At 37.3% G+C, this 23,414-nt stretch overlaps 3 protein-coding genes across 4 annotated transcripts; 2 read left to right on the top strand and 1 right to left on the bottom strand.

Annotated features, from left to right (window-relative positions):
- Nucleotides 1-1,560: 1,560 nt before the first annotated feature.
- On the bottom strand, nucleotides 1,561-7,593 carry LOC127810278 (meiosis-specific protein ASY1). The gene is made up of 22 exons (XM_052349661.1): nucleotides 7,498-7,593; nucleotides 7,298-7,354; nucleotides 6,459-6,555; nucleotides 6,296-6,364; nucleotides 6,117-6,209; nucleotides 5,571-5,697; nucleotides 5,412-5,481; nucleotides 5,247-5,288; nucleotides 4,702-4,830; nucleotides 4,496-4,609; nucleotides 4,362-4,404; nucleotides 4,204-4,245; nucleotides 3,992-4,116; nucleotides 3,861-3,873; nucleotides 3,674-3,750; nucleotides 3,465-3,563; nucleotides 2,838-2,988; nucleotides 2,669-2,745; nucleotides 2,524-2,581; nucleotides 2,280-2,440; nucleotides 1,995-2,132; nucleotides 1,561-1,904 (listed from the first exon to the last, which is right to left on the bottom strand). The coding sequence occupies exons 1-22, from the start codon at nucleotides 7,498-7,500 to the stop codon at nucleotides 1,851-1,853; spliced, it is 1,839 nt and encodes a 612-aa protein (XP_052205621.1). The 5' UTR covers nucleotides 7,501-7,593; the 3' UTR covers nucleotides 1,561-1,850.
- Nucleotides 7,594-10,742: 3,149 nt separating this feature from the next.
- On the top strand, nucleotides 10,743-21,179 carry LOC127809720 (uncharacterized). 2 transcript variants are annotated; one of them, XM_052348744.1, is made up of 9 exons: nucleotides 10,744-10,973; nucleotides 12,476-12,585; nucleotides 18,004-18,072; nucleotides 18,313-18,428; nucleotides 18,542-18,596; nucleotides 18,861-18,981; nucleotides 19,270-19,317; nucleotides 19,568-19,662; nucleotides 19,880-21,179. In XM_052348744.1, the coding sequence occupies exons 1-9, from the start codon at nucleotides 10,886-10,888 to the stop codon at nucleotides 19,976-19,978; spliced, it is 801 nt and encodes a 266-aa protein (XP_052204704.1). In that variant the 5' UTR covers nucleotides 10,744-10,885; the 3' UTR covers nucleotides 19,979-21,179. The 2 variants fall into 2 exon arrangements, with proteins under 2 accessions (XP_052204705.1, XP_052204704.1); XM_052348745.1 differs by lacking the exon at nucleotides 18,004-18,072 and having other exon boundaries at nucleotides 10,743-10,973.
- Nucleotides 21,038-22,572, top strand: LOC127809719 (chlorophyll a-b binding protein, chloroplastic). Its single transcript, XM_052348743.1, has 4 exons — nucleotides 21,038-21,181; nucleotides 21,336-21,536; nucleotides 21,617-22,169; nucleotides 22,288-22,572. The coding sequence occupies exons 1-4, from the start codon at nucleotides 21,120-21,122 to the stop codon at nucleotides 22,303-22,305; spliced, it is 834 nt and encodes a 277-aa protein (XP_052204703.1). The 5' UTR covers nucleotides 21,038-21,119; the 3' UTR covers nucleotides 22,306-22,572.
- The last annotated feature ends 842 nt before the right edge of the window (nucleotides 22,573-23,414 follow it).

Raw genomic sequence — 23,414 nt, 5'->3', positions numbered from 1 at the left:
GCCACCCGCGGGCCGCCCGGCCCAGCCCGTGACGGGCCGGGCTTTGGCCCGGCCCGTTACTGTTCATATGGGCCGGGCCCGGCCCGGCCCCCCAAGCCAAAGAAATTGGGCCCACGGCCCGGCCCGGCCCGTGGCCCGTTGGGCCCTTATGGGCCGGGCCCATGAGGCCCTTATGGGCCAGTAAGGCCCTTACTCATTTTTTTTTTAAATTTTATTATTATTTAGTAATTATTGATATTGGATATTAAAAAATTTAATTTCACAATATATATAAATAATAACCATCAATTAATTTATTTAAAATTTTTAAGTTAAATTTTTTATATATTTAAATTATAAATAAACATTTTTCTTTTTATATGTACATTATTTTTCATATCAATTCACAAGAAAAATTATAAGGCATATAAATTAATGAAATAATATTTAAAACTTAAGAATTAAGATAGAAAATATTTTAAAAAGAAACAAATTAATTTTTATATATGTATATATTATATGTATTATTTTTAAAAAAATTATTTAAAAAAAAAGAAAAAAAAAAAAGGCCGGGCCCGGCCCGTTAGGCCCTGTGGGCTAAGGGCCCGGCCCGGCCCTCTAGCCCACGGGCTGGCCCGGCCCGGCCCAGCCCGACCCCTATGTAGGGGGGCTGTGGGCCAGGCCGGGCCCTATCAATGATAAAAGGGCCCGGGCCCGGCCCGGCCCGTTTAAAAAGCCCGTGGGCCGACTCGGGCTAGACCGGGCCGGCCTTTTTGACACCTATACTTAAAACACTTACACGATGATTCTAAGGAAGCCTCTATCTGTCAAGATATTAGTGGACGAGAATTCTACAATACTAGTCATATATAATTCTAATAAATTACACCTCGCGTAATAGAACAGAATCTCGAAGACTGTCCCTTTTGAGTAAAAGACTAATGAACGGAAATCCCGACCTTCATCGTTCGAAGGAGATGTCCATGTGCTTATAGTAAGTTCTGCAAGTTGGACCTTCCATAGAAAATGTTCCAATTATTGGGAAACATCGTCAGACTTTTGGCAAAATCAATAATAATCTTTTATATATAGACAGACAAAATTGGTTATATTCATGACATTTATTTATTTGAGTAGTTAAGAGTAGGCTGTCTAACTCTCCTGAGTCTCCTCGCAGTCGACTTCCTGAGCCACCTTAGGCTGGCTTGCAGATCCACTCACAATTGACAACATCCTGTACGAGTCATCGTCTTTAATAAGGGAACTTTAGTGCCGGAGCCCATTCCTGGTGAAACCCCACACAACAAGGAGCAGGGTTCTAATTTTCACATTTTAATGAAGAATACTGTTCACATTTTATTGAAATAATTTTCAAAAATTTGTCCTGCATGACCTATAAATGTAAATTATTCAACAAAGGACTAAAAAGTGGAGTTTTCAAACGTGAAACGAGGCATTTGCTCCGCGGTTACCAGTCAGAAGCTATACAATTCAGCAGCATAGGGCGCTGGTTCTCAACCAGATCAGAGTGCAGAATCAATCATATTCTCAAGTGTTAAAACATTGTGACACAGGAAAAAAATGGCAGGAAACGGCCCCGCTAATGCAATTATAGATGAGTGTTGAAAATAATATCCTCTCTTCTACTAGTTTACCTGCGTGGGGAACATATTTTCCCACGTTCGTCTCGATATATGAAATGTAATGAATTATCAAGATTGAAGAGGGAAAACAGAAGACGTGAACAGGAAAATTAAAAACATATAAAGACAGTGCTCTCTGTACTGAATTAGTCATGTAGTGGAAGCAGAATTAGTGAAGTGATTAGGAAAGGTCACCGCTACTAATAGATCAAATCAATGGAGATATATTTAGACAGCTTGAGATTTCTGGCGCTTCGTGTACTGAAGAATGGGCTCCTTAACCTGCAAAAGAAGGGTTAGGAACAAAACAAGTTCAGATATAGCATTGACTTTTAAGTCTGTCTACATGTTGATGAAACTATCAAAGCATACCGTGCTTGCTTTCCTAGATTGCTTCTCTTGCGTGGATCTACTACATATAACCGTGTCAAACTCATCAAAATGATTGGCATGTCCGTTTGCTCTGCCATTCTCATTACCTGGGACAAAACTCTCTCTTGATGCTACTGGCTGCAGAAGAACCAGGATACATCTCCCATTAAAAATCCGTGGAACTTGTGAGAGACAATCTATGGCAAGTAACTTGGTAGGTTCAATTACCTATATATAATTCTACATAAAACTTGGAAGCCAATAATGATGACTAAACAGACTGACCTCAGCTCTGCTTGTCGGGGTGTTTCTGTGATCCGCTGCATTTGAAACAGTCTGATCAGTCCTCATGGAGCCATTTTGATGTGTTTTACCTCTAGTACGAGTGAGATCTGATCCAATCGAGTGGAGAAAGCCACATGTCGACATGTCCTTTTGGTTGCTCTCTGTTTGCAAAAGAACGTTGTTATTTTCTAATGTTGCGGGTAGGAACCGTTAGGTAATTAAGCATCGAGCATTATCCACCTACCCAGTTTCTGATGTTCAACATTTCTGGACTTGTTATGCGATTCATCAGCATCCACATCCTGTTCAATTTAATAAAGTTTCTGTAGATCAATAGAAAATCTTTGAAGATGTATGCAATTTTTCATCCCCATAAACTTTCACATCACCATGGTATCAATGTCCAAGGCTTTCTTGACTTCCACCAGCTTTTTCTGAGTCAGGTGGGAATGAATCACACGTTTGCCTGTGACATTTAACAAGGAAATTTTAAGATCAGCAATTTTACTATAAATTTCTCCATATATTGAACGAGATTTGCAGTTTGACAACACACACCTAGCCTCCTATTGCTTTTGGCTTCAAGAAACCCATCATGTATCATTTTATTAATTAGCTTGCGTGCTGTAGTTTGGCTGACTTCTCCTTCAAGCTTGCTCTGAAGCTTTGCTACACTAATATAGTTCATTGGAAGAGCATGATACAAGGCCTGTAATTATAATGCTCCAAATAATTACACCATGCAGGAAGTTGGCACATACCACATTATAATGCTCCAACTGATGGGATATAGAAAAGAGATATTAATAATCAGTCAGGAAAAAAAAAAAAAAAAAGGTCAAGACGATCTGCCAAATCTACCACAATGACTTAACATTTCATACTTTTATCCAGAATGTTATTCACATGTCATACTGATGACTAAGTTAATTCAGAAATTGATACAAAAAAACTGAAAGATTTGTAGGTTCACATAAAAATTTGACTCTACTGCTCTGCAGACTTCTTCAAACTCTTGGTATTAGTTTCAGCACATAGTAAAAAGGAATTTGAAGGGCCCAGGGTTTAAGATCCACATGAAAATGAGCACTTCCAGAGTGAACTGAAAACTGAAAAATTGGGAGCTAAAAGGTAAAGGTGAATGCAAGCATATGCAGTAAATTATGGAAAAGTAATAGCACTAACCTTCATATACATGGGATCTTCATCCATAACCTGCTGAGTTTTCTTGCCATCTTGGGCATCCATTTCTTCTTTTACAGCGTCAAATCCATAGTCAAACTTCTAGGTGGTTTTGTTATAAAAAAGAATGAAGGTTATGAGCCAACATTAACAAGCATAAACAGAATTAGAACTGACCACAGAAATAAGCATATAAACAAGCAACAAACAACCTTTTTCTTGTTAATGGTGTAACTGTCAGTTCCACTTTTAGATAGAATACCTTCATTGACTAGATTGTCAATAATTTCTGAAAATGAATCAAAAGATTAAAAATTAAAATTAATGTAGGGCTTAGAAGTGCAGGATTGGATGCCCTTCATTATATGGGCTTCAACATGGATCAAATCATCCATTTACCTTCTATTAAAACCTGCAAACATTAAGGCTCCCAACAATAAGAAACAGCAGGATACAATATGAACTAGAAACAGTTCTGAACCAAAAATAATTTTTTAACACCATTTTGCAAGGTGGGTGAAGGTCTTTACCACTGAAATGTCAGGAAAATTTGAGAGAATATCAGTAAGCTCAATGATGTCAAGGTGGTGACAGTTGATCCAGTCCTTTACGCGGCCTAATTGTTGTTCATCTTCCATTGGATCTTGAGTACCATCTGCATTGATTTTATTAAGCATAGCAGTGATCCCGGAGCATGTTCTAATACTGAAGTAACATATGCAATTCTTTTAACTGAAATCACCTTCGTCAATCAGGGCGCAGTCATCATGGGCATGCTTCTTATCTGTAGAAGAAGCTATTATCATCCACTGTTCAAATTTGAGATTGTATTGACAATTGACAACACCTAATATGTAAACAAAAAAACACCACCAAACTCAAACAATGGGATATAATGACCTATTGGTGCGACTATGTAATTGTCTTCGGGTGAATGGCTGACCTGAATTGAGGTTCAAAATGTCAGTGGTTAACGAAACATTTGTGTTATATGAAAATTGAAGCTTTGGAAGTTAGTGAAGTGATGCTAATACCTCACTGTCAGAATCAGAATGCTGATCCCTTCGCGCAGAATCAGCTCCCAAGCTCAAATCATCATCTTGAATGTCATCATTTTCATCCTCACAAGGATCAAGCACACTCTTAACCTACGAAAATTCACATTTTTAAAGACTGACTGAAATCTAAATAATCCCAAGTGCCTCAAATCCTGGCTGCTCGTGCTAAATTCTACCTTTACCTTGAGAGCTAATACAAAATGCTTGCTGTTGACATTTCCAACCTCCATTCTCAGTGGATTTTTTGTCCATGGATTGTGAACTTCTTGTTCTGTGAAGCTTCTGAAGAATGGTGGCTCATAATCCGCAGGCTACAAGATCAACCCATGTTTGAACATAAATTTTGTGGACAAATAAGAAGGCAGAGAAAGTAAGGGTTTTGCTTTTGCCGCGCATTATTGGACAATGGGCAAAGGGCAAAACCCCATAGAATATAAAATTCAACCCATGCTTTATCTTTCTGGCATTTCCCACTAAATATTTGCAGGTGGAAAAGCACACAAATATAAGCAGATTACATGAGATGTCAGAACATATTTATTTCATGAACCCCTACAGCGTATGCACGGTTTGGTTAAGTATGGCTTTTCTACAGCTTAAAAAAATTCCTACCAAAAAAAAAAAAGGAACAGAAAGAAAAGAAAATGAAAGGATACATAATAAACAAAGCTGGGATACTAATTAGCAGGATGAAGTACAAAACAACCAAATTTTAATGTAGGCATACCGTAACATCATCGTAATAGAGGAGTTTCATCAAAATAGTGCGCTGAAACAAGGATAGAATAACTGACAGTCAAAAAAATTGCTTTGAGATATTTGGAATACATTTATCAAAGTGCATACAAGATGCAGCCTCTTAGTGCCATCTCTTAACCCCCATAAACATTACCTCTTCTGGCATTCTATCCAGCGTTCTCATCAATTGAATCAGCGTGCGGACCATTTTGCAAGCAGAACTCCTGGATTGTTAATTTGAATCACAAATAGCAGTTATACTTGTAAATGTGACATCCAACCAAACATAGACCGAGACTTTTGGATTAAGTACCGCATTTGATTTGGAGTAACTTCAGTTGTGGATGCGCACTTGAATGTTCCCCCTTGCTTCTTGTTTCCAGTGCGATTGATATTCATTGAAACCTCTTGGCTGTCAGAATTACTGTAACTGAAAGAAACTGCAGGAAGAAATACAAGTATGTCATACTAATAATCCCAACAGGGATTTCGAGGTAATGTGCACAGGCATTCCCATGTAACACAGTCATATTAACAGATACTTCTCAAAAGTTTTTCTGACAATCAAGGATTGTCGTATTATCTTATAACTCACATTGGGCTATTGCTTAAATTGTAAATTAAAATAGATAAAGAAAAACAGAATGAATTAATGCCATTCTATAAAAGAAGAGAGAGAGGGGGGGGGGGGGGGGGGGGGGGGTGTCCATCAGCCTAGTGGATGCTCCATTACTGATGTTATATAGAACAATTATGCCCTATCCTCACTAATCATAAAACATCATGCCAGTTCCATGATCAGGTATTAAACATCAAGTCACTGATGCTCCTAAGGGATAGTAGATTGTGAGAGTCTCACATGCATATTCCTCAATCATTGGACCATCAACTGTTTCACAAACACAGAACAACAACGTCCTCAGGTACTTTTTCTGCAGTGCATCATAAACACCTAGAAAGATGAGGGGGAAAAATGGTTATGAAGCGTGTCTCAACATTAAGATTGATAAACATATTAAAGCAACAATATCTACATGCCTTTCTCCATCCAATCTATCAGTCTGCGTGACTCTGCATCCATTGGCATGAGCTTCTTGATTTTCATCTCTGTCCATCATTTTATCATTGTACAAATACATTTTGCCAATGAAAATGTGAATCATGCAAAATTCGAAGGTATATCTGCTTCTAAAAAGCTTACCTAATGCAGGAACAGACTTATCATTGAAATATTTCTCGGGAAAAAGACCTCTGATGTAACTAATGTTGAAAATGGCAATGCGAAGCAGGTTCCTTGTCTGTGTTAGAAAAAACCAGTGGAGAACATGAACCCAACACTGAATAATAAATTAACAACATGAAGAAATCATAAATTTGAGAAGCAATCTGCAATTGATGGTTAAAGAATTGGCGTCTTCTTCATAAGAAATCATGTCAGTAATGTTTTGAACATACATTTTCTTGATAATAAAGTATGTTTAGGTTTAGTCTCCTGCAAAATTTACTGTAAGCTCAACATTGTAGCAAGAGTTGACTCACAGAATATCACTCATTTCTAAAGAACACAGAATTAATATTGCAGTACACCACAATTTGCATCCAAATGTTGAAGATTCTACAGAATTTACATCCAAACTTACTGGGAAAAAAGCAGGTGTTTCGAAGGCAGAAAAAGCACACAGATTAATTACCAGAAAACAACATCAATTAATCTAGGAATCCTTTTCCAATAAAACATATAAAAACGAGAGAATTTCAAAATCAAAATTAGAATCAGAATTCAGCGAGAAAAGAACGCTAAGTTCTGATCTATCTTGCATTATTCAAAGCACTGATTTGAAGATCAGAAAACGATAAAACAGAAAGTTCAATTAAACTTCAAAAGCCACAGGAAGCAACATCTCGATTTTGTTAACCAAACTAGAAATTCAAAATAGAACTTGAGAATCGGATCAAATAACAATGCGAAAAAATTAACTGAAAAAATGTGTCCATAGAAATATGATTATTAGGAGATGAATATCAAATTCTGAACTATACCAGCAGAAGCGAATCCTGCTCAGTGATCTCAGATTCCTTCACCCTTTGTTCGACAACCTGAGCATTCGAGAAAATCACATTACAGCAGTGAGCTTCGATCGTAATAAAAAAAAAAAAAAAATGATCACGGAGACGAAGAAGGCGAGAAGAATATGAACTAGAAATTAAAGAACTGCCATCATCATCCTTTGAATTCTAACCATCTTTAAGGAACTCTCAGCGAAACTGGGACTAGAGAACCAGAGAAATTGAGAGCTCTTGCTTTTGAAAAATAGAAATTGAAACGAACAGACGATGGAAACTGGCGGGACTGGGAAACGCGCAAAGCTCCGGATATTTAAGGGGCTGAGCTTAACCATGGTTAGGGAAATCTAACTGTGGTTAGGATGAGAAACGCAAATCGCGTGGGCTTCGATTACTTAAATAATTATGTCTAAGCATACTCTATATTTTAGAATTCAAATCTCCCCTTGGAAGTTTATTTATAAACCAAGTTTATATATAACCAATCTCCTCGTCAAGCCGTTCGATAAGTAATATATCAATATTAATTTAATAGATAATAAGTTCGATTCTCATTATACGCAAAAGTTAAAGACCCAATTTATAATTTATTTTCCTTAACATAATTGAAAACATGAATATCGAGAGCCGCATAAAAACGATCATCTCAAACTACTTCCTAAATTGTAATTGGGAGGATTAACGAAATCCAATTACAAAAGGTAGAAGTCAAATTTGACTCTATGATGTTTTATCATTATGTTTTTAATTTTTTTTTCATTTTTAAATTGCATATTTATGTGTTTTGCAAAAATTAAAAATAAAATATGATTATTAAGAAAATATATTTTTACTAGCCATTAACAAGTATGGGCGGAGAAAATATATAAAATATAAATATAGCTTTTGTTAACCAAAGTATAAATCAAAAAATATGAGATATAAAAAATATCACGCACAAAAGTATTTTTTATTGTATTTTTTAAAAGAAATTACATGATTTTTTATCTTGAACTTTTAAAATAAATTTATCTATTTCTTATTCGGATAACTTATCTTAAACTTTACAAATAAATTATTTTAATGGAGTCTTTATTTTACTCATTTAACAAACACTACCAAAATAAAAATAAAAAAAGTAAATTAACTATAGGAATCACTTAATTACCTAATAGTTTGAGTTATATAACAAAAAATATCTTATAATTATTTAATAAAACTTCATTTATAACTTTAAAGCAATTTTACAATAAAATAAAATGATGGTCATCGTGCTTGATTTTATGAGTAACATATTTTATAAATTACCTTTTTCATTAAAAATGCATCAAAATTTCATCCATGCTTCTATTTGTAAGGGTGCCAATTTTGGTTCATTTGTTTAATTACTCTTCGCTTAGTAAATACTAAATAGATTTCTAGTAGCATTTGTCTTAATTATGATTGTTCATTTTTATTCAAATGGATGATCAGACAAGGGCTTGCAACGATAAGGAATGAGCTCCAACAATTGGTTCGTCAAAGGGTGATTGATACCCACAAACACTCCAACGCTCAAGTAAATAATGGAGTAAAGTGATAGAATATTGGTAGACTATAAAAAAACATACATTAGCTATTTGATAGAACTGGTTTATATAAGAGGATGAGAGATCATCATATATGCATGCATCAAGCGTTGTAAGGGATAAGATTGAATATCTAATCATAAAAAGGCTCTTTGACGGTGGTATGGTGATGGCGGGACCTTTATTAAATGTGGAGAGAATTTGTCATTAATGAGGATGAGATATGGAATAGGCACAGAGATACCCAACATATATAATAATGATGGTTGCTGTGGATTGGTGTAGAGTTAAGATCAAGTCGCGAGCCAATATTGGGCCGTGGGCCAAGGATGTCGAGCTCAACAGCAGTCGAATCATCTCAACACTAGCTCGGTAGGGTATCTACAAGCTCGGATATCCTCTCTACAAGTATTTGACTTGGGGGGTCGAGAGTCGCATCGACCTACCAACTTAGCCCTAGTTAATGAACAATGATGAAAATTTTGATGGAGAATAGTGATACCAATTAGTAAATTAAAAATTTGTATCAAAATTACGTGTATCTAACCATATCCAATGAATCTATTCCTACCATTTGGACGGACTGATTTAAATTTCCGAAATTTTTAGATGAGAGGTTGGGTGAGTGGCCTGCCATGTGGAGACGCCTGTTGTGGACTTCTTGTCTCCATGCGCGGATACATCACCTCAGCCTCTCGCGTGCTAACTCCAAATACACTAGCCTGACATGCTGCTTTCTGGTTTTCTACATTGCCCTTCACTTTTCCTCTAATGTCAATTGTGTCCCCGTTCAATTACATCGATAGCCATGCTTCTCACTGGATCCTTATACTCACGTACACGTTTAGAAGGGATGTAATTATCCAACTTTAATGCGTTTCAATTAATAAATAATTAAAGTTAATCAGACGCATTTTGCATTATTACACACATTGTGCACCCATTTTTTATTGGCAAAGAGTCCCAATGTTTTAAGTATATTGTTTAAAGTCCCAATGTTTTAAATATATATTGTTTAAACAATAGATTAGTTAAAATCCAATAGAATCAATCCAATAAGGTGATAACTTTAATTTTTCTATTGTGGGATTAGAATCAATCCAATAGATTAGTCAAAATTCTTACTAATTTCCCAAATATCATATTTCAAGTGTAAGGAAATAGATATAATAAGTGTTGAGATGATATTTGTTAATTAAGATATAGAGTAGAAAATATGAAATATTAAAATTATTATAGATAAAATTGTTTTTTATTGTATTTATTACATTTATTTGACGATTCTTGAAAAAAAAGTCACGTTACTTCTTATCTGAGTTTTTTCAGATAAATTTATCTCTTTGTCCTTTAGATAAATTTATTTTAATACTTACAGATAAGAAAAAATAACGCATGTATTTTTCAGTGTATTCAAATTTTTTTAAATAAATAATAAATAATTTGATAAAAATTTTAGAATAATTTTTAATCTTATCTCGACAATTCTATATCTTAATTCATAAATATTTTAACTTTATTTTACTTATTTTAATAAATACCGTCTAAATATATAATGTCTCAACCATCTCACTTAAAATTAATTTTATTTTTCTCTTAATTTATCTCGTCATTTATCGAGACAATACAACTATGAATCATTAGCCATGTATAATAGAATTCTCAATAAATGCAAGATTGAGCATTAATTAGGTAAAGCCTAAATAAAATTGACGTAAAGACATTCTAGAAACTTATTATTAGAGGGTAGCTTGAGTTTGGGTACTGTTGGTCAACGGAATGGAACACCACGTTATTATGGAGTAATTAAAATAAAGAGCAGGGGTGTTTCCGTCTTTCCATAACTTGAAAAACGCTTACCCTCACTCACGAAGAAAGACACGAACAAAAGCCGCGAAGAAGACGACGAGAGCTCTTGTCTGTCTTTGTATTTTGTATGGAACGGTGCATATTTCAAAGGGAAAGGGAAGGGTCGATCGAATTCAAAGCAACTGCTTCGTAGAGCAAATTCACGGCAGCGATGAGCGTCGAGAGAACTCACGGCAGCTGCGTCGCAATCGGCACACTTCCTCCGTCGTCCAGATGCTCTCACTCTTCTGCTTCTCCCCGTACTCTCTATCGATTTCCTATTTTTTTCTTTTGCTTGCTTGTTTTAATCTTTGCATACATGTATATACTTGTTTGGCTATATACATATATTTGTATAGTATCTTGTTTCGTGTGTAACTTTGTGTGCGTAAGTGTAGATAAATCCCAAGATCTCCGAGGATGTATATTAGAGTCTGAAACCTGGACGAATTCGATTTTATCTGTTATGCGACACTAAGCGATCGATTTTCAGTCTCCATCATTGGATGACGATATTTTTCCAACTGGTAGATATTTCTTGAGCTTAATTGGGAGCACCATAATGATTCATCCAAGTATGTGACTTTGGCGTTTCTGAAATTAAAAGAATCCGACAAACTATTTTTCATCCGCTGTAAAAAATTTGAATGCCACCAGAACTTTCATACAGAGAACTCGTGGCCATAGGATACGATAAAAAGCATCACGGGTATTTTAGTACTTATGTGATTTCATTTTTGTGGCATTTTGGATGCTACAGGTCGTTTTATCGTGGTGTCTGTTTTCAATTGAAAGGCTTCAGGGATTGGACCTTTTTTTTCTCTCTCTTGAAGCCATCATATTGCCTTAAAGTATCTGCCATTTTAAGGCGTCACCTCTTCAATCCTGTTCTCTATCTATTTCTTTTCCTTGTCTGTTAATGAATTTCAAACAATTTCATCGCTTTTTGTACTTTTACCTGGTTTTACTTTTCTTGAGAAATTTTGGAGTGCCCTAGTATTTATCTAGTTTAGGTGTTTTGTCACTCGTGTTTTTAGCAAGAACAGTTGATAACCTTCTGTATTTGATCAAATGCAGTTGTTTTCTCTAAGTTAAACTTGAAATAGTTATGAAAGCAGGATGACGACTAGTTTGATTTTCCAGTCGAGGTCATCCTCCATTAAATTTTGCAGCAATTTGGTGGTTACCTTTAAAGATTTGTTAAATTTTCTATTTGTATGGCAAAAATTATTTTTCCAATTAGCTCAATATGATTGTATCTGGTCATGGGTTTGAGGTGTGGAAATAGCCTCTTTGCAAAGCAAAGTTAAGGCTGCATACAAAGGTGACCATTGGAAAACAGGGAACTTTGTGCACTAGAGATGCCTTTTAGTTCAACATGGTTGTGCTCAAGTCCCACCTTATCTTGCCTAATATTAGAGAAAAGAGAGGGGGAACCAAAGAGAAACTTTTTACAGGCTGACCCCTAGTAATTGATTCATCAGCATTTCTTCCTTGTGGTCCTCACCACTCTTGAACTGCCAGTTCATAAGATGGATTATTGCTCTCTCCACTAAAATCAGCCTTGTGCTTTCAATAATGATGTTCATAGTGCGCTATAGCCATTTTATCCCTAGTGTTGCAATAAAGTTCATAAATTGATCACAACAACAATCACAAGCCTTAGGTCATAAAATTGATGAAGTGATGATCATTATTTTGTTAGTAAATCAACTGACTTAGAGTCCTAGGCTAAAGCCAGAAGTCAACTGGTTGATTGCAGATGATGCAACTTGTGGGACACCGACTCGGATGGGAAGAAGCCTCACTTGTGTTTGCTTCAAGCTCAAGGGAAGTTATGAACGGATTTGCATCAATTTGACACCTATGCAGGTGAGTATCAACAATCTCAAACATTATTTAAAGGGAGAAAAAGGAAAGATACAAAGCAATATTGTTCTTTTGATTTTCTGCAATAACCTGGCTCTTTATCAGAGAACCAAGGTCTTTGTCTGTGCTGCATAAACATGTGAAATAGAAATCTGTCTGTCTGTCTGTCTCTCTGTCTCTCTCTCAAAGCCACGGGAACTGCTGCATGCCCTCTTGTGGAAAGATCAAGTACATTTGCTACTTGTTTGTGAGGATGCAAATGAGTGTTGCCACGTTGAGAGGTGTCTTGACTCCAGTTCAATGGAATTTGTTCAGTTTTACCTTTTGTTGATTAATTTTGAATCTAGATTGTTCACAAGCTTATGTAAGCTGTCTATTTGGATGATTCTATCACATACACTATTAGTTTTTCTTCTTACCTCAATGACTCAATGTACATCATTGCAACTTGATTGTGGAAGAATTTTTGTGGCTTAGTTTTTCAAGGGATTCTACAGATCTATCAAATGCCTACCTCACCTATTTGACCACCCAGTCAGACTAATTCTCTCTTTCTCTCTCTCAAACACACACACGCATGAACACAAGCGTCGGAAGCTAAATTTGGGAGAGAGTGATTAAGCAAAGGTTAAGAAGAGATACAAAAGTCTTGAAAACTACTACGGCTTCATGCCTATTAGATCAACAATAGAAGCTATCTACTTACTAAGGCATTTGATAGAAAGGTATAGAGATAAGCACAAAGTTTTTGTTATGGTCCACTGCAGGGTATGAGACTTGTCCCACATTGGAAGTTCAGACTCCTCTTGGTGTGGGATTTATAATTTCTTGGACACCATCCTCTTAACAGATAGCTTTTGAGAATAGTTCTACCTGAGAGTCGGTCCCATGGCTCCCAGTACAAGCGACTTACGACGGAGGTGACTCCGGCATTGCAATGTTCGCCCGGGACTAGCAGTGACTAGTGCACAGCCTGCTGTCGTGGGTGCCGGGTTGCAGAGCGTGATGGTATTTTATGGTCCACTGTAGAGTATGAGACTTGCCTCACATTGGAAGTTCAGACTCCTAGTGTGGGGTTTAGAACATTTTGGGCACCCTCCCCTTAACAGCTAGATTTTGAGGGTGAGTTCTACCCGAGGGTTGTAACAGGTGTGTTGATGCAACACGAGAGAGTGATTGCATATGGATCTCGACAACTACAACCCCATGAGAAGAATTACCTGGTGCATGACTTGGAATTAGCAGTTGTGGTGCATGCTTTGAAATTGTGGCGACATTATCTGTATGGGAAAAAAATTCACTATATATACAGATCATCAAAGCTTGAGGTATGTTTTCTCCCAGCAAGACTTGAACTTTTGCCGACGTTGATGGATGGAACTTTGTCGCAAATGCACTGAGTCAAAAGAGTTTCATGTCAGGAGTTCGATTGGTCGCTCATTTGTGAACCCTGATTGAGAAATTTGCAAAGTTAGCCCTCAAGGTAGAGCCATGTGGGAACACCGCAATTATGGCTTAGATGCACTTGCAAGTTGACTTGTGGGAAGACTTAAGCAAGCCACGACTTGAGATAGCTATTTGAAGCAATGGGTGGATGAAAATGGACAACCCAAGCAACCTGAATTTGAATATCGTAATGGCATACTTTGGATGGATGGTAGGATATATGTGCCAAACAATGGTGAGCTATAATAGAAAATTTTGAGTTAGGCACATCGTACCACGTATACAGTGTACCCTGGAACCACCAAAATGTATCAGGATCTTAGGGAAGTATATTGGTGGTCAGGAATGAAGAGAAGTGTAGTTGAATTTGTGAGCAAATGTGATATGTGCCAACAGATAAAAGTTGAACACCAAAAACCATCAAGGAGATTACAACCTTTGGAGATTCTCGAATGGAAATGGGAACATGCGACGACAGATTTTATCATGGGATTACCTCGAACTCCAAGAAAAGTCGATGCCATCTTGGTGATTGTGGATCGATTGACAAAGTTAGCGCATTCCTTAAATGTTAAAAATACCATAGGAGCTAAACAACTTGCTCCGCTTTATATTCAAGAGATTGTTCGGTTGCATGGAATTCCAATAAGTATTGTGTCTAATAGGGATAATTGATTTATGTCCAACTTTTGGAGGACTAGGTAGGAAGAATTGGAAACCCGACTGAACTTTAGTACAGCTTATCACCCCCAGATAGATGGTCAAACAGAGTGTGTCAATCAAATCCTAAAAGACATGCTTAGAGCGTGCATTCAAGACTTTGGGGGTAGTTAGGATGAATACTTGTGTTAGCAGAGTTTGCCTATAACAATAGTTATTAGGCAAGCATGGGGATGACACCCTAGGAAGCATTATATGGACAGCAGTGTCAGTTGCTGATATGTTAGCTTGAAGTAGGAGAAAAACACCTTGCTTAGACTGATCTTGTGGATAAAGCTACCCAGCAGATTGAGGTGGTTCGCAAAAACATGGAAGCAACCCAAGATTGACAAAAGCAGTATGCAGACCGGCGAACCCTACCCTTGGAATTTGTTATGGGAGATTTGATGTATCTTCGAGCTTTACGACTAGCTTTTAGACACCAATGAAGGGGAAAGTTGGGACCTTGATATTTGGGGCTATACCAAATTAAAGAATGAATTGGTCCTCTTGCCTATCGGCTGGAATTACCAGAGACATTGACTGAATTGCATGATGTGTTTCATGTCTCTTAACTACGGAAGCACATCTATAACCCTAATGTTGAATTGTTAGTTGAGGGAATTAACCTCCAGCCTAACTTGACATTTGAAGTACAATCAGTGCAGATATTGGATTAACAAGACCATCAATTACGACATAAGGTCGTTCCCATGGTGAAAGTGCAATAGAGTTAGCACTCAGAGCGGGAAGCGACATGGGAGATTGAGGTAAGAATGCGGGAAGGATTTCCTTACTTATTTGAGAATTGTGGTTAATTCTGAAAGTTTATTTGTGATATAAATGATTATTTACAATTTCGAGGACGAAATTTATGAGGGGAGACTGTAACATCCTGGTATTAAAAAAATAAAAAATAAAATTTTGAGTTTAAGATGATTTATTAGTGATTTTTGGGTGTGAGAAATTTAATGGGAGAAATTAAAATTTATGTGTTTTGAATGGGGAGGTGATTGGAAGTTTTTTTTTTTTTGGGGGGGGGGGGGGGGGGGGGGAATTTCTGAGGTCTAAGTGTAATTCGGAAACTAGGGGTTGGATTGGTATAAAATTAATTGGTGCATATATATAAGTGAGAAGGCTTGCAGCTTGATGGTTACGCATGCGTGTAAGGGTCCTAGCAGCAGGTCGCCCCGGGAGGGGGGGGGGGATGGCTGATTTTTTTTCCTGGAAGCTGCCTTTGGGCGAAACAACATCGTTTGGGACTCATCAGCTGCTGAGATGCCACATATGGTTGCTTACTGTTGTTGATTTGCTTGCAATCAGAAAGTACGAAACATTAATGAGATGGGATTAGAATTAGATCTGATTAGATTACTCCTTGCAGTGATCTTGTGGTGAATTAGAGCAGCACGTGGAAGAGGATTTGATTACAGCCCTTGATTTACCTGCAATCAGAAAGTACGAAACATTAATGAGATGAGATTAGGATTAGATTGCTCCTTGTAGGGTGAATTAGAGCAGCACGTGGAAGAGGATTTGATTGAAATCTACTGTGATTTTTGACTTAAGAAACCCAAGTCTTGGGCAGCAGGAAAAAAAAACTCTATATAAAGCACCTTTGTAAAAGGGAAGTGCGTAAGAAACAAGAATTTGATAGAGGTTGGGCAAGCCAGAAGGTTGACCGTATAATTAAAGAGCCAAGGTACGAGCAAAAACAAAAAGGTCCAAGATTGGATTTAAAAGTGGTTTAAGCAATACCTAGTTAAAATAGTTATTTTTAACCTATTATGTTTAATTTTTGTTAAAAGAATTTTGAGACGTGACGTCGATGTTATCAACACTTTGGAGGAATTTTTTCAAAAGGACTATCAAGGCATTAGAAGCAAATGGTAAGGGTCAATATATTTTTTTTGTGCTAATTAAATGATCATAACTTGCATGTGATGATAGGGAAATGCCTAGGCATAAGGTTATGAATTTGAGACTGAACAGAGCTTGTGTTGGGGTCTAGGGAAAAATCGTATGGGGCCACCAAGAGTCCGAAAGGAATGAGGTGGACGGGTCTGCATCCATGACTCATTTCATGTTTTTCTTTCCATGTTTATTATGAATTGTGGTTTGCTATTTTATGTATATTGCCTTTACTAAGTCTTAGGACTCACCCCTAACCAACCATATAGATAGCTCGGGCCCTAGCAAAGGGAAGGCGATGTTGGAGGAAGGATCGTTGATGGATGTGATCGATGAGCCGTGAGGGGATTTTTGATTGTTGGTGGTTATTTTAATTACAGGGTTCTCTATTTGTATTAAGTGTGTGAGATGAACGGGATTTTGAGTATTTTATTGAGAACTAAGTTTATATTAGGAAAAAAGGTACTGAGCATGTGATTGGAATCTCTTTTAGCTATTTTTTTGAAAATATAGGGTTTCATGTAAGTTTGTTTTTATAACCTCATCATGTCTCTGTAATAGCTATGAGATTTTAGCGTGTGGCTCGACTGAGATTCGAGTGCCCTCTGCTGCCTATTTTCTTTTGGGACTCAGGTTCTCGGCGAGGGAAGGCAGTGAAACTTGAATCACACCCAGGGTGCCCAAACTTGTAAGGGCATAGCCGACCTTCAATTCGGTAGGAGGTCATAGTTATAACCGTGTGTTACGGTGGCACCTCGGAGGTGGGACCGGACTCGCCACATTTAATCATACCAAGCACATGGTATGGGTTTTAAAATGTAAGCTTGTAGCTCTAAGCAGATATCTGAAAGAAGAATTCTTCTTGATCCATTGATTTTGAACTTCACAGAATTCTTTTTCTCTCCTAATTCTTCAAACTTTCTATGTTTCCTTGAGAAAAAATCATTTCTTGCCATCCTGCTTGCTTTTCTTCATAAATTCCACTATTGAAAAGAAAAAAAAAACAAAAAACCAGCAGCAGCAAGTGATTTCCCATCACATATGGCCATGATTCAATTCTTGCCTCCTGCGCCATAAATTTAGGACTTTAGATTCCTTTTTCACCTTGTGGAGCTTGGATTAAGGTATAACTGAAACTCATCAAGGTCTCCATCCTCATTGCAACTTCCCTGTGGGTATAGGCTATTATAATCACATTCATTTACTATCCTTTCTACTTTGTAAAAGAAAAAGGAAAGAAAGAAAAATGGAGGGAAAAAAAAAACCTTCTACTAGAGTTGTGATGATGTCATGGAGATATAATGCCTTCTGCATTACTTTTTCCTGATTCTGTTAATATTTTCTAGATCTGATAAAAATCTGCAGGAAGAGAAACTAAGAAGGCTGAAGCATCGGACAAAGGTTACCTTTGATGCTTCTAGAGTAGATCATCAGGTGTGTTTGCCACTGCAAAATTATTTTAAAGAGCAAATTTTGCAACTACTATTACTAAATTTCCTGTGGAACCTCAATAGGAGTACTAAACACAGGGTCTTCTTATCTAGATACACCAAGATGCACAAACTTGCAATGTAATACAGAAATACCAGGATTCAAAATAGTAAACATTATACTTTCAATGTTCGCTTAGTTGCATGATTTGTTTGAGTTAGATCAGTGATTATATAACTGCAGGCTGCTCTGAAAGCTCTATGGTCTGCCACATACCCTGGTAGGGAACTCCATAGTTTAGTTTCTGATCAATGGAAAGAAATGGGTTGGCAGGGCAGGGATCCATCAACTGATTTCAGGTTGCTTTCTTGTTTCTTGTGTTTTAATATAATCTGATGATGTTGAATTCCAATGTCTCTTACATATCTTTTTTTCCTCTTTTTAACATGGATAATGTATTCCTGTTAAACAGAGGAGCTGGATTCATTTCTTTGGAGAACTTACTGTTTTTTGCCAAAACATTTCCGGTAAGATCCTAGAATGGCAATACATTTTTCTTTGTGACAACACCACCTTTGATGTTCATTAAAATAGATAAAGGAACTCAATTTTATTCTATGTTATTTATTTTGACTCAGCTATTGGGACATCATGCTCAAAATCCACCACCTAAGTGGGTATAGCTGAAGTGTAGGGCTTTAGCCCTTTGCTCAAGTGGTTGATCTTTTGCAACCACTAACATTCTTAAATACTGATTATGTTTGTTAACCTTTCATATGACTTTGCTGCAGACATCTTTCCAGCATCTATTGAAAAAGCAAGGAGGGCAGCGTTCTGCATGGGAATATCCATTTGCTGTGGCTGGTGTAAATATCACATTCATGATCATGCAAATGCTTGATCTAGATGCCAGTAAGGGAAAATATTAACTCTCTTGTTCAGTTTAAAATATTTGATCCAGTCAAAAATATATGCAGAAAATGCAAAAGCCCCACTCCTTCACTCCAAGTTTCCTCCCTGAATGCGAGCTTTCTGGGGGTTGAGCTGACCTAGATGAGCTCAAATCCAGTATTTCGTCTCAACGTGATAGTTCTTTAATTTTTAATTTTATTATTATTATTATTTGCTGTCTCTCTCAGCCTGCTAGTTAGCTATAATTTCTTTATGGGGCTGCTAATGCACGTGAATGTGTACCTGCAGCAAAACCCAGAACGTTTGTTAGAGCAGTTTTCTTGCAGATGTTATCAGGTAGAACCTGCAATTGCTCCTAATATTTCAAATCATAAAATATTGTTTCATGATATTTATCCACTTTGATCAAACATAGGAAGATGAGATTGTTTGAGAGTAGTTTTGGTGTCCTGATTATGATTATGGTACTAGAAGTTGCATGATATTTGTAGTTTTAGTTCTGACATAAACCTGACAGTTCACGCTCACGCTAAGCTTTTTAAGGCTGTAGTTTTGAGATTAATCAGGATGTTATATCTGTCTTCAGAAAATGAGTGGGCATTTGACTTGCTCTATTGTGTGGCTTTCGTGGTCATGGACAAGCAATGGCTGGAGAGAAATGCCACATACATGGAGTTCAATGTGAGTAACGTACCTTGTGGTTTATTGTGGGCTAAGTGAAATGAACTTAAAGCAGCCTGATATGAGACATGTATGAGTAGAGGTTCATAATGCTAGTAACTTAAAGAACTTGTATTTCCCAGGTTTTTCTTTAATGCTTATTTTTTACTCCCTTCTGCTGCTGGTGCTGCTGCATCCTAATTGGATTTGGGTAATAACCGTATCTTGTCTTCCGTAGGATGTTTTGAAATCCACTCGGGGTCAGCTTGAGAAGGAACTTCTAATGGATGATGTCTTGAGGATTGAAGATATGCCCTCTTATAGCCTGCTCTGCTGAATTGTAGCCACGATATTTGAAACAGTTTAGGCGGGGAGTCTCAGATTTGGATCGATTTTTTTTTTTTTAACTTATTTAGAGAGCCAAGCTGAAACATCTCTTGCCACCAGTGGAAGCACCCAATTTATTTATTCTTTCCATTACTAAACCTCTGGATGCCGATCTCCACAACGGTTTTGAATCTGTTAACAAGCACGCATTGGGTGCATGATAGGTAAATACGAGGTGATTTGAAAGTTAAATCTTGTGTCTTCCTCTCTGTATATGAGAAACTTAGGAGGACGAAGAGTCTTCTTTGCTTTTTTATGGGTTTTTTTTTTTTTTTGGACTCAAGTTTGAAAGTAGTTTGTAATTTTGATCTCAAGGAATAAAGCCGAGGTCTCATTTGGATCCGCGAATTCAGATCTGTTTACTGGACTGATGAGTTGTTCCACTGAAAATGGACAAATATTTGTGGATAAGTGACTGTAGGGCAATTACTTACTGTTCATGGAATTTCTTTGGTCTCTCTGATTGGACAGGATTGCAGAGAGGACGAGATCGTGGTAACAAAATTAGGAAGTCAATGGGTTTTGTTAATTTTTTTTTTTTTAGTAAATTTTAATCTTTAATATGTGACATTTATTTAGATCAACTAAAGTTAAAAGTTGTTCCATCACTTACCATTTCACTGAGTTTGACTAGGCGTAAAATATAATACACAATTGAAAGAGTAAGTAAGAATCAACATTAGGCCTTTGGGACTCATTCAAGAATAACTATCTTTAAGGCAAGGCAGGAAATTCTAAAAAAAAAAAAAGAAAGAAAGGAAGAAAAAGAAAGAAAGAAAAAAATGTGCCCGGGAATCTTTGGTTGTAGGGTAGTTGTTGATAGAAAGAGGGAGCAGGACAGGGCGGGGTGGCAATGTGAACCACCAGCTTCTGATTATTCCAGGTAGGCAAGCGAAACTAGAGGTGTAAGGCTAGACAATCAGATTCTGCATGCCACGTGGTAACTAAGCGGCCAATAGACATCAACGCACCTCTATCCTTCAAGATAAGCCTCCTCTCCTCTCTCTCGTATCCTTACTTATCTCTCACAACACACGCCAATCAAACCCACTTCCACTCATCAACCCAAATCCCCCCAAAAAATCTCTAAAATGGCGTCCTCTGTCTGCGCCTCTTCAGCCGTTGCTGCTGTTGGTCTCTCTTCCCCAAGCAGGTTTGTACGTAATTACTTCTTTTCAATCATATATATATTTCTTCCATCGTATTAATATTATTATTATTATTATTATTCATCATTCAAATTAATAATCCTAGCTACCTGGAGAAGCATTATTGATTTAATCATGCATGAAAGTAATTACTTGCAGTTCCCAGAAGAGTGGGTCAATTATTAATGTTGGAGCAACAAAGGCTTCTTTCCTTGGAGGAGCGAGAAAGCTCAGGCTTCGTAAGTACACCGCTCCGGCTTCGGCCGGAACGCGATCGGCCACCGTTTGCGTAGCCGCTGCCGACCCTAATAGGCCTCTCTGGTTCCCAGGGAGCACCCCTCCTCCATGGCTTGATGGCAGGTAATTAAGAATTAAATTGGATGAATTGTTTCATTAACTAATAAATGAGTAGCTGATTGATAACGAACTCTTTCATTTAGCCTCCCTGGAGACTTTGGATTTGATCCCCTTGGGCTCGGATCCGATCCGGAGACATTGAGATGGATGGTACAATCAGAGCTGGTTCACTGCCGGTGGGCAATGCTGGGAGCAGCCGGCATCTTCATCCCCGAGTTCCTAACCAAGATCGGCATCCTCAATACTCCTTCCTGGTACACCGCCGGCGAGCTGCAGTACTTCACCGACACCACCACCCTCTTCATCGTGGAGCTCATCTTCATCGGCTGGGCGGAGGGCCGCCGCTGGGCTGACATCCTCAAGCCCGGCTGCGTCAACACCGACCCCATCTTCCCCAACAACAAGCTCACCGGCACCGACGTCGGCTACCCCGGTGGCCTCTGGTTCGACCCTCTTGGCTGGGGCAGCGGCTCCCCTGAGAAAGTCAAAGAACTCAGGACCAAGGAGATTAAGAACGGCCGGCTCGCTATGTTGGCCGTCATGGGTGCTTGGTTCCAAGCCATCTACACCGGCACCGGCCCCATTGACAACCTCTTTGCCCACCTTGCCGACCCTGGCCATGCCACCATTTTTGCTGTAAGTACACCATCCACATGCCTTCATAATTAAATATATATACACCCGCACGCGCGCACACATATAGCCTTAATTATTATCATAATTAATTAATTAATTTCAAACGTACGTACTGCAGGCTTTCACCCCCAAGTGAAGTGATGAAAGCAAGCAAAAGAGTGGCAACAGCTGGTGGATGGAGGTCGATGCATTAATTCTGCAAACATCTCATCTTAATTAAGACTGTTTGTCTAAGTAAGTGATGGAAGCATGTTTCGTCTGTCTGATGATTAGTAGTAGAATTTGCAGTGGCTTGCCTGTTTAATTCCGTCTCGTCTAATCTGTAGAAAGACCCCATATTCTTGCAGTGTAAAAATACCTCTTTAATTGTTTTAATATATTATTATTATTATTATTATTAAAATTAGTACCTATATATATATGTGGGGATAATGTTAATTATATTATTTTTAGAATAATGGTTAATTTTTAATAAATCTATTTTATTAATGAATAAAAATTATTTTAAATTTTCAAAAAATAAAATACATTTATTAGAGATAATTAATGGGGTTGTATCTTAACCTTTTCCATAATTACATTTCATGGCTTCTTCACCTCTACTACTGTCACAACAGGAATTGAATCGGTCTGCTCTGCCACCTGCCAAAGTTTCATAATTTCATTGGCATTTCCTAATAATATGATTAAGATAATAAGACTTTTGTATCCCTTGCAATTTTTAAGCCACAACTGAAGTAACTCCTTATTGCTCTAAAAATTCACTTGTGTTATTATATGGATTATTATAAATCATTATGACTTCTGCTACACAGCGTTAAAATAATTAAATTTTTTAATAAACGTATTAATGTTTTGCAATTTCATTGTTGGAAAAGAGTTTTTGGAACATATTGAGGTGCTCCATTAATAAATACAAGGCTTTGTTCTATTGTTCATGTCGAGTTTGCTTGATGCGGGCATACAAAAGGGGGGCTCATGCCTCCTCTCTAATTTTATCTGTGTTGGATAAAAATTATGTTGTCTGACACGAATAACATAATAATTTTGAATAAATATATTTAAAAAATATAATAATAACCATTTTTGTCGTTAAATAAATAGATAATAGATAAAATAACTAATTTATCTTTCATTCTCTCTTTTCTCCCCCTCTAATTGAAAAATAGAAAAAATTTACCTAACACCAAATGAACCTATTGAGTTCATCAAGAGCGTTGACAATGAACCTAGTGAGTTTTGTTT

This window comes from Diospyros lotus, chromosome 9 (assembly GCF_014633365.1).
Source record: "Diospyros lotus cultivar Yz01 chromosome 9, ASM1463336v1, whole genome shotgun sequence".
Lineage (NCBI taxonomy): Eukaryota > Viridiplantae > Streptophyta > Magnoliopsida > Ericales > Ebenaceae > Diospyros > Diospyros lotus.
This window is presented reverse-complemented; position numbering and strand designations above follow the sequence as displayed.